Here is a 13,408-nt window from a genome sequence, read left to right on the forward strand (position 1 = left end):
CACCTTCTCTTGAGATTCAGTTCATGGACAGATGTCCTGACAGTTTCCTTTAGAATTCGCTGGTATAATTCAGAATTCATTGATCTATCAGTGATGGCAAGCCGTCCTGGCCCAGATGCAGCAAAACAGGCACAAACCATGATACTACCACCACCATGTTTCACAGATGGGATAAGGTTCTTATGCTGGAATGCTGGGTTTTCCTTTCTCGAAACATAACGCTTCTCATTTCAACCAAAATGTTCTATTTTGGTCTCATCCATCCACAAAACATTTTTCCAATAGCCTTCTGGCTTGTCCACGTGATCATTAGCAAACTGCAGACGAGCAGCAATGTTCTTTTTGGAGAGCAATGGCTTTCCCCTTGCAACCCTGCCATGCACACCATTGTTGTTCAGTGTTCTTCTGATAGTGGGCTCATGAACGTTAACATTAGCCAATGTGAGAGAGGCCTTCAGTTGCTTAGAAGTTACCCTGGGGTCCTTTGTGACCTCGCTGACTATTACACGCCTTGCTCTTGGAGTGATCTTTGTTGGTCGACCACTCCTGGGGAGGGTAACAATGGTCTTGAATTTCCTCCATTTGTACACAGTCTGTCTGACTGTGGCTTGGTGGAGTCCAAACTCTTTAGAGATGGTTTTGTAACCTTTTCCAGCCTGATGAGCATCAACAACACTTTTTTTCTGAGGTCCTCAGAAATCTCCTTTGTTCGTGCCATGATACACTTCCACAAACATGTGTTGTGAAGATCAGACTTTGATTGATCCCTGTTCTTTAAATAAAACGGGGTGCCCACTCACATCTGCTTGTCATTCTACTGACTGAAAACACTTGACTCTAATTTCTGCTTCAAATTGACTGCAAATCCTAGATGTTCACATACTTTTGCCACTCACAGATATGTAATATTGGATCATTTTCCTCAATGAATAAATGACCAAGTATAATATTTTTGTCTCATTGGTTTAACTGGGTTCTCTTTGTCTCTTTTTAGGACTTGTGTGAAAAGTTGATGTTTTAGGTCAGATTTATGCAGAAATATAGAAAATTCTAAAGGGTTCACAAACTTTCAAGCACCACTGTATATCGCTCTGTGTCTCTGTATATGTGGGCTTTCGTAGGGTTTTTGTAGTTATTGACGAGAGTTTTAGAAATTTGTCTAATTTTTTAGAAATTAGAGTTATATACACCTGGATTTAAATGCATTTCTTGGAAAAATGTTTAAGATATAAAAATGTATAGATGTCAGTAAATAGCACGTGTGTGTGTGTGTGTCTTTGATTTACAGATCCAAATGTTGTCACCAGTCTCACTGTCTCTAACAAAACCACATCATCTGTGTCTCTAACCTGGAATGAGCCAAATGGGAACTGGTCCTACTTTAATATAAACTGGACTGATGGCAGTGTGACTAACAGCAGTAACACTTCAAGCACATCTTACACTGTCACTGGTCTGACTGCTGGAGTGAACTATATATTCACTGTTACTGCAGTAGCTGCAGATGGACAGACTGCAGGAGCACCAACTCAAATCTCATCATTCACAAGTAAGTCCTGTACTGACGATTAAGTCAGCTGTATGCAGTGGCCTGATTCGATTGAATTTTAGATTAATCTATAAGTTTGACTGACTGAACACCTGAATCTGCTTAAAACACAGTATTGTTCAAAATGAGTAATACATTTCTCTCTGTGTAATTACAGTGGTGCTTGAAAGTTTGTGAACCCTTTAGAATTTTCTATATTTCTGCATAAATATGACCTAAAACATCATCAGATTTTCACACAAGTCCTAAAAGTAGATAAAGAGAACCCAGTTAAACAAATAAGACAAAAATATTATACTTGGTCATTTATTTATTGAGGAAAATGATCCAATATTACATATCTGTGAGCGGCAAAAGTATGTGAACCTTTGCTTTCAGTATCTGGTGTGACCCCCTTGTGCAGCAATAACTGCAACTAAACGTTTCCGGTAACTGTTGATTAGTCCTGCACACCGGCTTGGAGGAATTTTAGCCCATTCCTCCGTACAGAACAGCTTCAACTCTGGGATGTTGGTGGGTTTTCTCACATGAACTGCTCGCTTCAGGTCCTTCCACAACATTTTGATTGGATTGAGGTCAGGACTTTGACTTGGCCATTCCAGAACATTAACTTTATTCTTCTTTAACCATTCTTTGGTAGAACGACTTGTGTGCTTAGGGTTGTTGTCTTGCTGCATGACCCACCTACTCTTGAGATTCAGTTCATGGACAGATGTCCTGACATTTTCCTTTAGAATTCACTGGTATAATTCAGAATTCATTGATCTATCAGTGATGGCAAGCCATCCTGGCCCAGATGCAGCAAAACAGGCACAAACCATGATACTACCACCACCATGTTTCACAGATGGGATAAGGTTCTTATGCTTGAATGCTGGGTTTTCCTTTCTCCAAACATAACGCTTCTCATTTCAACCAAAATGTTCTATTTTGGTCTCATCCATCCACAAAACATTTTTCCAATAGCCTTCTGGCTTGTCCACATGATCATTAGCAAACTGCAGACGAGCAGCAATGTTCTTTTTGGAGAGCAGTGGCTTTCTCCTTGCAACCCTGCCATGCACACCATTGTTGTTCAGTGTTCTTCTGATAGTGGACTCATGAACATTAACATTAGCCAATGTGAGAGAGGCCTTCAGTTGCTTAGAAGTTACCCTGGGGTCCTTTGTGACCTCGCTGACTATTACACGCCTTGCTCTTGGAGTGATCTTTGTTGGTCGACCACTCCTGGGGAGGGTAACAATGGTCTTGAATTTCCTCCATTTGTGCACAATCTGTCTGACTGTGACTTGGTGGAGTCCAAACTAGAAATGGTTTTGTAACCTTTTCCAGCCTGATGAGCATCAACAACACTTTTTCTGAGGTCCTCAGAAATCTCCTGTGTTCGTGCCATGATACACTTCCACAAACATGTGTTGTGAAGATCAGACTTTGATAGATCCCTCTTCTTTAAATAAAACAGGGTGCCCACTCACATCTGCTTGTCATTCCATTGACTGAAAACACTTGACTCTAATTTCTGCTTCAAATTAACTGCAAATCCTAGATGTTCGCCGCAGTTGCTGTTTTTCACCCCCAGTGTGACAAGCGGGTGCGTGACCAGCGCCCTCATGGCTGCAGGAGCAGACGGCTGCTTGCTTGCGCTGGGTTACCTCTACTTCCTCCCCTCCCCTCCTACCCCCTCCCCCCACCCCTGATTGCCCTCCTTTCCCCCTGTCAAGTCCCATGTTTTAAAGTGTACTTGTGTTATTGTGTGCTTGTGCGGAGGTTTTTAAATGCTCCCACACTGTACTCCTGATAGGAGCGTAATGGGGGGGGGGGTCTTTTTTTCCTCATCTTTCCTCATGTTACTACTGTGTTTCTTTGTCTTTTATCCCTGTCTTCCTGTCCTGTTCCCCCTCTGTAAGGACAGGTTGATGGTCAATTTCACTGGTAACAGTGATAATAAAGGGTTAATTCATTCATCCATTCATGTTCACATACTTTTGCCACTCACAGATATATAATATTGGATCATTTTCCTCAATAAATAAATGACCAAGTATAATATTTTTGTCTCATTTGTTTAACTGGGTTCTCTTTATCTACTTTTAGGACTTGTGTGAAAAGCTGATGTTTTAGGTCAGATTTATGCAGAAATATAGAAAATTCTAAAGGGTTCACAAACTTTCAAGCACCACTGTATATCGCTCTGTGTCTCTGTATATGTGGGCTTTCGTAGGGTTTTTGTGGTTATTGACGAGAGTTTTAGAAATTTGTCTAATTTTTTAGAAATTAGAGTTGTATACACCTGGATTTAAATGCATTTCTTGGAAAAATGTTTAAGATATAAAAATGTATAGATGCCAGTAAATAGCACGTGTGTGTGTGTGTGTGTGTGTGTGTGTGTCTTTGATTTACAGATCCAGATGTTGTCACCAGTCTCACTGTCTCTAACAAAACCACATCATCTGTGTCTCTAACCTGGAATGAGCCAAATGGAACCTGGTCCTACTTTAATGTAACCTGGACTGATGGCAGTGTGACTAACAGCAGTAACACTTCAAGCACATCTTACACTGTCACTGGTCTGACTGCTGGAGTGAACTATACATTCACTGTTACTGCAGTAGCTGCAGATGGACAGACTGCAGGAGCACCAACTCAAATCTCAGCATTCACAAGTAAGTCCTGTACTGTCGACAGACAGCCTCATACATAAGACAGATTAGATTGAATTTTAGTTTGGACTGGACTGACTGAACACCTGAATCTGCTCAAAATACAGTACTGTTCAAAATGAGTAATCCATTTCTCTCTCTGTAATTATATTTTTCTGTGTCTCTGTATGTGTGGGTCTTTTAGTAGTTTTAGTGGGTTTTACTACAATGTTGTAGTTATCGATCAGGGGCCAGTTGCACAAAACTCCTTAAGTTTTCCCCTTAAGTATGACACTTAAGGCTTAATTTCTCTTTAGCTGATGGATTTACTGAAATTGCACAGCATCACTTAAAAGGTTTCCTTAGTTCAGGAAAACATTAAGGGATTTGCTGCATTGAACGAGATTTTACCACAGTGAAATTCTACAGTTTCCATGAAGACTGTTTGTTTCCTTGCAATCGTGTCTGCTTGTCATACCTGTTATCACCTCATGAAATTATGCAATGCCCTCCACAATTATTGGCACTCCTTGTAAATATTCGTAAAAAGGGTTAGAAAAACATCCACCTTTTGGTGAAGTTGCTTCATCTCGCACTGAAAAAATGAGAAAAATTCAGCCTTTAAAAGAAATAAATTTATTCAGAGAAAAACAAATCCCTCATCAAGAAATAATTATTTTCAATAAAAACACATGTGCCACTATTATTGGCACCCCTGTATTTAATACTTTGTACACTTTCCCTTTGCCAGCAAAACAGCACCTCTCCTATCACATTTTATAAGTTTGGAGATACAGAGCAGGACATCTGAGACGATTCCTCTTTACACAATCTCTCCAGATCATCCAGGGTCCGAGGCCCTCTCTTGTGCACCCTCGTCTTCAGCTCACCTCACAGGTTTTCAATGGGGTTCAGGTCAGGGGACTGAGATGGCCAGGGCAGAAGCTTGATTCTGTGCTCAGATAACCATTTTTGTGTTGATTTGAATACATGCTTCAGATCATTGTCTTGCTGGAAGATCCAATCAGCGCTCGAAACTAACGGTGTCCCGACATCCCGGGGACCATAAAAAATGTCATCGGGACACAAAATTATCATATCTGGGACAATCCCGGGACAATGGAAAAAAATAGATCTAGAGACGACAATTCCCCCGGGGGAAATCGTGAGAGTGATGCAGTGCGCGTAGCAGTCACAGCTGCCGGAGCTGAGCTGGACTGTATTTTTGTCTCTCTCTGCTCAGCGCGCGGGTGGGGGAGGGGCACACAAAAAGGGCAGCTTTCCGTCAGAGCGCTCCCTCCAAACAACGGGGGTTTACACGAAAACGGAAGGAGATATTCACAAAATTATTTCACATTGAGTGCCACAAGGGTCTCCTGAACACACTGATGTACTTTTTTTGTCTGTAGTGTTAAAATTGAGGACACTAGAGCGAGTTAAAAACGAGTGACTTTTCTGATTTAACAATCAAAGCGCAGCCACGTTTATAATGGGAGTCTATGGGGCTGCGCGCCTGTCCTCTCCTCACTTTCAGGCTTCTCATTCAAAAACTGCAAGTCCTATCGTGTAGGTAGACACATTGTGTGAATCAGGACAAGTGTGGCTACTACTTATGAGAAAATTATGTGTGTAGAGTGAAAATTGGGGCTGAAAACACAGTTTAAATGAGAAAGTTTGAGCTATTTTTCCAAGCTCTCTACACTCTAACTTAACGAGCTGCACTGGTGTGTAACGCAATAGACACCCATTATAAAGCCGGAATTTCTCCAGGAACCCACATGGTGTTTGAGCTGGGTCTGAGCCAAAAGTATAGAACCTAGCAAAAAGTTGAATGCCAGATCCACAGAGGAGAAGTTTCTCTACGTTTTAAAGTTTGAATCATGTCTCTAGGTGAAAGCATGCCAGAGCAGCGGATGTTTGAAATGTGTGTAGTTTTTCAAATAATTCCATAGAAATGAATGGGAAATTTATCTAGGTCAAAGAAAATGAAATTAAGCACTGTAAATAATGTAAATGATTTCTATGACTAAAGGTTACAATAAAAAAAACTTGCATTACATTGCTTTGTTTGCACTTATATGATATGACACTTTTATCCAAAGTGACTTTACGGTTTTTTACAGTGTTAAAGTCCCTGTAGCAATGTTGGGGTAGGTGCCTTGCTCAAGGGCGTTTCATCTATTGATGGTATGGCTGATGGCTTTCAAAACATCTCTGAATGGGGCAACAGGTATATTACATAAAAATGGATAACGGTAATGGTGAAAATGATAAGTTGGCCTTATAAGTCTCATCTCATCTCATTATCTCTAGCCGCTTTATCCTTCTACAGGGTCGCAGGCAAGCTGGAGCCTATCCCAGCTGACTACGGGCGAAAGGCGGGGTACACCCTGGACAAGTCGCCAGGTCATCACAGGGCTGACACATAGACACAGACAACCATTCACACTCACATTCACACCTACGGTCAATTTAGAGTCACCAGTTAACCTAACCTGCATGTCTTTGGACTGTGGGGGAAACCGGAGCACCCAGAGGAAACCCACGTGGACATGGGGAGAACATGCAAACTCCGCACAGAAAGGCCCTCGCCGGCCCCGGGGCTCGAACCCAGGACCTTCTTGTTGTGAGGCGACAGCGCTAACCACTACACCACCGTGCCACCCGGCCTTATAAGTGCCAACAGATATTCAAGGTATAAGTAGATGAAATGAACATAAAAGGGGTCTTATTTTCAACTAAAGTGTACTGCAGATGTAGTGAGTTGAAACATTTTCTGAATGAGCTAGTTGGCCCCTTTAAATAAACGGGTATCTATTCATACAGTGAGATCGCCAAAGTTTAATAAACTGAAAATGCAATAACTGTAATTTTGAAGTAGATGATGTATAGGACATGTGTCACTTGTGTTTTGTGACTTATTGTAAAAATGATATAAAGGGTTCAAAATCACATAGTTACAAATATAATAGTAACTTCATATGATAATATTAACCACTGGTTATTTCAGAGAGGAAAAAAATGGGGACACTATTTCTTCCATTCGGGACAATACAACACAGAATTCGGGACCACTGGGGGACACAAAGAAAAAAAGTTAATTTCGAGCCCTGGATCCAATGACGACCAAGTTTTAGTTTCCTGGCAGAAGCAGCCAGATTTTGATTTAAAATGTCCTGGGGTTTCATGGAGTCCATGATGTCATGTACCCTAACAAGGTTTTCAGGTCCTCTGGAGGAAAAACAGCCCCACAACATCACAGAACTTCCACCATATTTTACAGTTGGGATCGAGTTCTTTTCATTATAGCCATCCTTCTTTTTTGACCAAACCCACCTTGAGTGTTTATTACCAAAAAGCTCCATTTTTGTTTGGTGCTTCAGGTGCTTATGTTTGTAGTTAACTGACAGAAAAGGCTTTTTCTGGCATACCTTGTTGGCATGCGGGTGGCATCTGATGGTGTTTTTAGAGACTTTTGGAAACCGTAAGATTTTACTTTTTCTTGTAATTCATCAACAGTGATCCTTTGGGGATTTTTGTCTCTCTTACCATCCTCCTTACTGCACATGGGGGCAAAATAAACTTGGGTCCTCTTCCAGACAAGTTTATAACGGTTTCAGCTGGTGTCCACTTTTTAATTATTGCCCTAACAGTAGAAATGGACATTTTCAGGCGAGTAGGTATTTTTTAATAACCATTCCCTGACTTATGAAGGTCAACACACTTCTCCTTCATTTGGTTTGTGTGTTCTCTTATCTTTCCTATGCTGATGGATGAAAATTAATTAATAAGGTCCATTATTAACTCATAATTCACTTCATTTATCGTCATAAACTCAGTCATGTTGTGGTTAAGATCGACTCGGAGGTACTTTAAGCTGTATTCCTTATTTTGGTTGTGAAGGTCTTTTGTGCAATGGTGTAACAAACATTAAGGGATTCCTTAAGTATATGACCAAGACATAGAGAAAACCTGAAATATGTAAGTGAGCATTTTAAGGAAACTTTAAGGAGAAGACCTAAAGTTTTGTGCAACCGATTTTATTTTGAGGAAATCTTCACTCTGATTCAAAGGAAATCTTAATGTAAGGTGTTTTGTGTAACTAGAGTTTTAATTCACAATATTATACACCTGGATTTAAACACATTTCATAAAACAATGTTTCATATATTAAAAGTGTGTGTCTGTCTGTCTGTCTTTTATTTGCAGAGCCAGATGTTGTCACCAGGCTCACTGTCTCTAACAAAACCCCGTCATCTGTGTTTCTAACCTGGAATGAGCCAAATGGGAACTGGTCCTACTTTAATGTAACCTGGACTGATGGCAGTGTGACTAACAGCAATAACACTTCAAACACATCTTACACTGTCACTGGTCTGACTGCTGGAGTGAACTATACATTCACTGTTACTGCAGTAGCTGCAGATGGACAGACTGCAGGAGCACCAACTCAAATCTCAGCATTCACAAGTAAGTCCTGTACTGATGATAAATGAGCTCTGCTTGAAGGCGTACAGGAATATTTTGCTGAAATAACTATTCCAATTCCCATTTGGTGAGTTGTTAGGCATTTCTTTTGTTTTCACCCAGTTGCCAATTTTGCAGTCAGAAATGAACATGGAGCTGGACAGCAAGAGGTGTAACATTTAGAATCCATGGCACAGAAGTGTTTTCAAATTCAGTTTGGGCCAAAATGTGCCTGTGTTATTTTGACTTACAGGGTCAGGAGCCAATATTCAATAAAGTGCAGACTTAAAATTTTCTACAACTACTAAACAAATACAACTGACTGCATTAATTTATTTGTAATAAATTAGATCAAAAAGTTGTAAAGAAATACAGCATTACTGAGCTTTTGCAAAATAGGGACTTCAAGTTATGGAACCGGATTACAACCACAGACACGGCTCTTAGTGATCTGCCACCACAGAGAAACAGGCAACTTAGAAAAGAGGCACATAATTTTATCTTGCCCAAAGTACAGACTAGCCGTTTTAAGTTGGCTTTTATCAATAGATGTCCTTTTAACTGTTTGTAGCATTTTAGATTATATCCCTTAGGTCTTAGATGTATTTATATTTGAGAGCACCTTATTATTGCTGTTATTTAGATTATTTATAATTGTATTTTGTAAATAGGGTATGTCTGTTTGCCTTGTCATAGTTAATAAAGACCTTTTTTGTCATAATCTTGGTTGAAAAGAGAAATTATTGATTAATTGTTAGTTCATACTAGTATCCTAGCACACGAGTAACATTAGTATCACACCAAGTTAAAAATAAACTGCATTATTGAATTGCACTATTCAACAATGAATAATGGGGTGGGGGCCTGTGGGGGTGTCAGTGGAAGTTGGACCAACTCTCTATTTTCAGAGTTAAATGAAAATACAACAAAAAATGTGAACAATCAGAGCATTTCAGTTTATTCAGAATCCTTATGTTAGTTTTATATTATTACCATAAAAACACTTTTCTCTGCAGCTAGAAACTACACAATAACATTGTTGGGGATTTAAATAGAATTTGCAGTGCATCGACAATAAGTGTGTGATTTAAATTTCTGTGCAGTTCTCACTTCACTCTTGATGTGGAAACAAAATATAGACACAGTGTGCAGCGGGATGGTTAAGATTGGATTGTCATTTGTTTCATTGAACTATTGTGAATTTAAATGCTAGTTAAAGTGGAAATGCATCATGTGACTTAAATGTTTTCATGCAACATGTGACTTAAACATGCTTCAGTGACACCTCATACAGTCTTTATGCAATACAGTTCAAAAGAATTATACTGTAAAATAGGCTAAGTGTTAGTTGTTGATTCCCCGAAGACAGAAGAACACTAAATGCTCTTATTCCAGTAAATTGTGGCCATCAGTCATAGTGGGATTACACTGATAAAGTCAATAATGTGGTTGTTAAATGTCCTAATTTCATACTGGTAAGTATTGGGTCTCCGACATGTACAGTATTAACAATGTTTAAGAACTCTCTGTTTATCAGTCTTGCACTTGTGCTCAGTGTTGTATTGACAGTTGGGCACAAATCATTTACAATATTCTGTAAAAAAAAAAAAAAAGCATATTTTTTCATACACAACTATTTTCCTAAAATTAAAACGAATGTGTGTGTGTGTTTGTTTGACAGATCCAGATGTTGTCACCAATCTCACTGTCTCTAACAAAACCACATCATCTGTGTCTCTAACCTGGAATCAGCCAAATGGGGACAGGTCCTACTTTAATGTAACCTGGACTGATGGCAGTGTGACTAACAGCAGTAACATTTCAAACACATCTTACACTGTCACTGGTCTGACTGCTGGAGTGAACTATACATTCACTGTTACTGCAGTAGCTGCAGATGGACAGATTGCAGGAGCACCAGTTCAAATCTCAGCATTCACAAGTAAGTCCTGTACTGATGATAAATGAGCTCTGCTTTCAGGTGTACATTAATATTTTGAGCCCTGTGATGACCTGGCGACTTGTCCAGGGTGTACCCCGCCTTTCGCCCGTAGTCAGCTGGGATAGGCGACCCTGTAGAACAGGATAAAGCGGCTAGAGATAATGAGATGAGATTAATATTTTGCTGAAATAACTATTCCAATTCCCATTTGGTGAGTTGTTAGGTATTTCTTTTGTTTTCACCCAGTTGCCATTTTTGCAGTCAGAAATGAACATGGAGCTGCACAGCAAGAGGTGTAACATTTACAATCCATGGCACAGAAGTGTTTTCAAATTCAGTTTGCGTCAAAATGTGCCTGTGTTATTTCCTGACTAACAGGGTCAGGAGCCAAAATTCAATAAAGTGCAGACGTAAAATATCTCTTCCATTTTCTACAACTACTAAACAAATACAACTGACTGCATTGATGTATTTGTAATAAATGAGGACAAAAAGTTGTGAATTGTGAGACAGTTGATGCATCATTATACAAAACACCATACAATTAATACAGACAGCAAAATGTCCACAAAAGTATGGCGTTTTGATTAAAGGTACAATGTGTAAGAATTTGGCCACCTGGTGAAGTCATACTGTACATTCCAAACAAATCGGGAGCAGAACATCACCAGAAAATCTGGGTGTCAACACCTATCATATGAAACAAGGAAATGCACAATCCTATCTCCCGCTTACCCCCAAACACACCACTACCACTCTCATAGAATTATCACTCATTGAATTTCGAGTAAAAATTTTTTTTTTCATCAATCCACAACTGGGTTCATACAACCTTACCTTACAGTTATCAGTTTGTTTATAAACAACTACTAACTAAGAGCAGTGCAAAGATACGCAAAAAAAAAAATTGGCCAAATTGCTGAAACCAAGAGCCAGTCAAGATAACACTGCTATCTTATAATATTCATGTGTGGCATCAGCCTATAGTTTATGTTATGGCTTGCTAAGCTCAATTTTTAGCAAGAAAGCATCCCCAGCAACAATAGCAAGACGACATCCACAGCAACTCGCACATCAGTTTCTGCGTGAGTTGCTGTGATTGTCTTCTTACTAAAAACTGAGCTTCTGCCTGACTGATGTGCGAGCTGCTGTGGCTGACTTAGTGGAGTCACATCCTGAACCATATAGCATTCTAGGACTAGAAAAGTAACTGTTTTTGAACTGTGCCTTTTGCTGATTTTTCTGGGCATTTTAAAGATTCATGAACAGAAAGTTGGTGTCATCCTGTAATAATGATCACTTTTCCTGAGGGGAATTGCACCCTGTTCAAGTTGTACCTCAAACTGTTAGTCCAATCCAGGTCAATCACTAATACTCTGTGTGTGTGTGTTTACAGATCCAGATGTTGTCACCAGTCTCACTGTCTCTAACAAAACCCCATCATCTGTGTCTGTAACCTGGAATGAGCCAAATGGGAACTGGTCCTACTTTAATGTAACCTGGACTGGTGGCAGTGTGACTAACAGCAATAACACTTCAAGCACATCTTACACTGTCACTGGTCTGACTGCTGGAGTGAACTATACATTCACTGTTACTGCAGTAGCTGCAGATGGACAGACTGCAGGAGCACCAACTCAAATCTCAACATTCACAAGTAAGTCCTGTACTGATGATAAAGACAGCTGTATGCAGTGGCCTGATTCGATTGAATTTTAGATTAGATTTGACTGACTAAACACTTGAATCTCCTCAAAATACAATACTGTTCAAAATGAGTAATACAGGCAGCACGGTGGTGTAGTGGTTAGCGCTGTCGCCTCACAGCAAGAAGGTCCAGGTTCGAGCCCCGTGGCCGGCGAGGGCCTTTCTGTGCGGAGTTTGCATGTTCTCCCCGTGTCCGCGTGGGTTTCCTCCGGGTGCTCCGGTTTCCCCCACAGTCCAAAGACATGCAGGTTAGGTTAACTGGTGACTCTAAATTGACCGTAGGTGTGAATGTGAGTGTGAATGGTTGTCTGTGTCTATGTGTCAGCCCTGTGATGACCTGGCGACTTGTCCAGGGTGTACCCCGCTTTTCACCCGTAGTCAGCTGGGATAGGCTCCAGCTTGCCTGCAACCCTGTAGAAGGATAAAGCGGCTAGAGATAATGAGATGAGAGATGAGATGAGTAATACATTTCTCTCTCCGTAATTATATCTCTCTGTGTCTCTGTATGTGGGCTTTAGTCAGGTTTTTGTGTTTACTGACCAGAATTTTAGAAATTCAGAATGGTATACACCTGGATTTTGATGCATTTCTTGGAAAAATGTTTAAGATATTAAAACGAATAGATGTCAGTAAATAACCCATTTGTGTGTATGTGTGTGTGTGTCTTTGATTTGCAGAGCCAGATGTTGTCACCAATCTTACTGTCTCTAACAAAACCATATCTTCTGTGTTTCTAACCTGGAATGAGCCAAATGGGGACTGGTCCTACTTTAATGTAACCTGGACTGGTGGCAGTGTGACTAACAGCAATAACACTTCAAGCACATCTTACACTGTCACTGGTCTGACTGCTGGAGTGAACTATACATTCACTGTTACTGCAGTAGCTGCAGATGGACAGACTGCAGGAGCACCAACTCAAATCTCAGCATTCACAAGTAAGTCCAAAACTCTTTTGTAACACGTTTCATATCTCTTAAGATGCACCAAACTTACATTTTCACAGAGTTAACTTGTATAAACTTTGCAATATTTGTAATAAGTTTCCATATACTTGTACAGCATTATTACTGCGAATCACTATACTGTGGAGAGAGCATGAGA

General features: G+C 40.1%; 1 protein-coding gene across 1 annotated transcript in view; it reads left to right on the forward strand.

The window, feature by feature from the left end:
* LOC132870029 (receptor-type tyrosine-protein phosphatase eta-like) overlaps positions 1–8,931 on the forward strand; it is a 69,974-nt gene extending 61,043 nt beyond the window's left edge. The window contains exons 10-13 of the mRNA XM_060903573.1: positions 1,289–1,549; positions 3,952–4,212; positions 8,398–8,658; positions 8,909–8,931. Coding sequence (XP_060759556.1) covers positions 1,289–1,549; positions 3,952–4,212; positions 8,398–8,658; positions 8,909–8,931 — 806 coding nt within the window. The remainder of the gene's footprint in view (positions 1–1,288; positions 1,550–3,951; positions 4,213–8,397; positions 8,659–8,908) is intronic.
* Positions 8,932–13,408: the final 4,477 nt, after the last annotated feature.

This window comes from Neoarius graeffei, chromosome 2 (assembly GCF_027579695.1).
Source record: "Neoarius graeffei isolate fNeoGra1 chromosome 2, fNeoGra1.pri, whole genome shotgun sequence".
NCBI lineage: Eukaryota > Metazoa > Chordata > Actinopteri > Siluriformes > Ariidae > Neoarius > Neoarius graeffei.